Source organism: Gavialis gangeticus, unplaced genomic scaffold (genome assembly GCF_001723915.1).
Source record: "Gavialis gangeticus isolate Ggan-Ray unplaced genomic scaffold, GavGan_comp1, whole genome shotgun sequence".
Lineage (NCBI taxonomy): Eukaryota > Metazoa > Chordata > Crocodylia > Gavialidae > Gavialis > Gavialis gangeticus.
This window is the reverse complement of record NW_017728995.1, coordinates 21,962,229-21,965,746: the sequence shown is the minus strand read 5'-3', so window position 1 is coordinate 21,965,746 and position 3,518 is coordinate 21,962,229. Positions and strand designations below refer to the sequence as shown.

The window sequence follows — 3,518 nt, the reverse complement described above, 5'->3', positions numbered from 1 at the left end:
GGTTACTGATGTGGAGGGAATTTAATATGGACAATATTGTTTTCCACCTCTCCTTATGTCTCAACCAGAGATGTACTGGTCTTCACTTTACTCTGGGTAGGCAGTGCTGAGCAGACTGACGAGGGAAAGACCAGAGAGAAGAAGTGAGTGTCAAATAACTTCCCTGATGAACCACTAACAAAGAAGATAAAACACTAACAAAGTCAATATACATCTGAACAAACAAACCCCTACACCACTGTGCTCAGGCTTTTAGCCCCATGGGCTAGATGAATGGCATGGTGCCAGTCTGTGGGCCAGATTGGGTTCCACACCACTCAATATGCTGCGATTGGAGCCAGGATGCCCCATGTTGAGGTCCACCCAGCTGGGATCAGGTTCTGGAGACCCTGCATAACCTTTGACTGGATGGGATTGGGCTCCAGGGGCCTGTACCACCTCTGTTCAGCTAGGAATGGGCTCCTGGAGCCCTGCACCACCACCATGTGGTCAGGATCAGCCTCTGGGGGCACACACTACCCCCATGTGCTTCCCTGCATATCCAATCTAGAATGTAGGACCACGTCCAATGGAGCTACCCAGGGATTTGTGGGAAGCCCTTCAGACTAGATGACATGGCACCACAGGGCAGATCTGGTTCACAGGCTGAGGTTTGAGCACCCCTGCCCTAAACTATATCTAGTAACAGATGGAGAACAGGAACACTCATGAGGTGTCTTATAAATGATAATGCCTCCTTTAAAGTAGCTAGGAAAAATGTCTTGTAGGTTTTCAAAATGAAGGGGATCATTAGGTGACAGTAGTCACAGGTAAGTGCAACACAAATTCACAGAAGACCTTATTAAGCAAAACTGCTAAGTTAATGACAGTGATTCAATCAGCTATCAGATAAAAGTGCCAAAAAGACCTACTGAAGTGCCTGACATATACAGGTGTTGGGTGGGCTGGGTCAAACTAATGCGATGCCTCTTCTGGCCATGTGCTGAGCTTAGTGTTGAGGCACGCCAAGCTTAAAGCAAAGCGCTGTTTGGTTCTGTTTTTTCATGTCTGTAAGCAGCCCAAATGCATAAACCAAGGTCATGCAGTTTCAAACACAGAGCTTTCAGGAACTGATCTGTAAATCAACTCAAGCAAATTATTTAGCAGTAAATTATCCTGCTTCCTAGTGGCTCTGAGAACAGCAGCAGGTTGGAGTGATCTGCTGCCAACGTGAACTAGTGCAATAAATAAATGAGCGAGATGGTCTCTCATCAAATGGTGAAAATTACAGAGCCTAAATGGTAATAAGGTTTAGAGCCCCTTCTGACTTGTGCAGAGTGCATTCCTGAGTGGAAACACAATCTTGCAGCTCAGTGACGGATGTTGTTTATCTTTGACTCTAATTATGAGATTTTAATACTAATTATTAACTGTCATAGTTAAGATCAGAAGAATGTAAACAATTTATGTATCTATTAAGCAACTAAATTATGTTTCATTTAACACCATAATATGACACCGTTTAACTAATAAAATCAGCAGGTATTGTTTATACTGAAATTGGAAGTCTCAGTATTGGAAAGTAGATGAACCTTTTTTCCTCCCCTCATGTTAGCTGAAATTACTATTGCTCTATGAAAATTACCTTTAAGGCTGTTCTGAACTTCTAATGCAATGTCCAGGGCATTAAAGGGCAGAACTGGTTCACTGGCAATTTGCAAAGTCACCTCTCCCGTTAGCTGAAAGAAATCAAAAGAGATCAAATAATTTCTAACATGTTTAATACTCAGCATTTCTTTTGGAAGGACAGATAATTTCATTAGAGCGCTTTTTCAGGGAAAGCTGAATAAAATGCTGGTAATGCACAGATTTTAAGGAACAAATTAAAAAATAAAACCATCAGACTCTATTAACAGAACATCCCATTACAAAAGGTTACAATTTATAAACATGTACAAAGAATCTGTTCAATCTTTTGCTGATATTTTGGGATATTATGAGAGTATTTTTGGGTTTTTTTGTCTTTAATTAAAACATGGAGCAAAAAACAAAAACATCAGGAATAAATTTGAAGGGTTTCTTTTTTTCCCCTGTTCTTTGCAGTAGGTAGGTACAACAGTGAGACTCTAAGGCTAGGGACAGACATTACACATAAACAGGTTTAAGTGATCAGAAACTGGTTTAAACCTGTAACAGAACAGAAGTTCAGTACACATAAACCAGTTTCAAAATGACTGAAACTAGCTTAAGATAAATATGGCTGAATCAGAGTTAACTGATTTGGGTCAAACCGATTTATGCAATGTTTGTCCCAGATCCCTTCCTGGTTTAAGTTAAACCAGAGTGACCCAGCATCCCAGATGCTGCAGCAGCCCTGGACTGGACTAGGCTAGGTTATCTGCTCCAGAAAACAGGGCTGGCCCCACCCCTCTGCTCCCTAGCCAGAGCTCTGGCAGAGACTGCAGGCACAGCAGGGTCTGCCTGGCTTCCCTCTGACCCCCACCCCCTCCCTCACCACTTGCTGCTCAAGCCAGGATCTCCTCCTCCCATCTCCCTCAGCACGGGCCCCAGCCCCACAGACCCTAGGCATGTGGGCAGACAGAACAGTGTCCACTTAGGTCTTTTCAGAAATAATCAACAGATCAGCTGAATATCCACTTTCCTTCCTTGGAAAAAGCTGTTTAAGAGGAGCTCGAACTAAGGAGAGAGGCTTTTGTTTTCTTGATGGGCTGCTAAACACTGTGTTATCAGCTCCCTGCTGGCTCCCTCTCCTGTCATGTTTGCAGACAGTATAAAGAAGCAGGGAGAGGGAGATTGAAAAGCTCAGTATCAGCAACAGATGCATACACTGCACACCACCACTTTGCCTCAGAGTGCTAGCCAGGGGCTGGGGTCTGGCAACACTCCTGTACCTGGAGCAGCGAGTGGGGAAAAGCCTGGGACTGTGAAGGTAGGGACAGGGTTTAAACCCCTCCTTAATCATAGAGTCCTGCCAGGTGAAGGGGTGAGCAAAATGCGGCCCACCAGGCCATTCTTTCTGGCACACAGGGCCAATAAAAAATTGAGAAAATTAATATTTATCTGCCCAGGCTGCCTGTCATGCAGCCCTCGATGGCTCGTCAAAACTCAGTAAGAGGCCCTCTGCCCAGAATAATTGCTGCCCCTGTGCCAGGGCCTGGCCATGGCCTGCCCCCTCCTCCCCCCCAACTCAGCATTGAGGAAGGGAAGGGAAGGGCTGCTCTAGCACCCCCTGGCTTCTACCCTGAGCCACTGCAGGCATGTGCCTGAATTTCCTCAGTCCAGAGGGAATGTCTGCACTTGCAAATCAGTTCAACCTAGGCAGGTTAGACTAATCTGCAAAGATTGAATCAATTCAGGCTCAGGCTGAATGTCTTTCCCTAGCCCACAAGTTTGATTCTAATGCTGCTAAAGATCAAGACAAACTTTTCACAGTCTTTAATGGAGTTTGGAACAGGCTTTTAGCTAGAAGTCACATGAATAAAATTTCATAGATTTCATAGACATTAGGGCTGGAAGGG

General features: G+C 44.5%; 1 protein-coding gene across 2 annotated transcripts in view; it reads right to left on the bottom strand.

Annotated features, from left to right (window-relative positions):
• Window positions 1-3,518, bottom strand: part of NAALADL2 (N-acetylated alpha-linked acidic dipeptidase like 2) — a 989,869-nt gene that overhangs the window by 68,605 nt on the left and 917,746 nt on the right. For both annotated transcript variants that reach the window (XM_019503319.1, XM_019503318.1), the window contains exon 13: window positions 1,625-1,718. In XM_019503319.1, coding sequence (XP_019358864.1) covers window positions 1,625-1,718 — 94 coding nt within the window. The remainder of the gene's footprint in view (window positions 1-1,624; window positions 1,719-3,518) is intronic.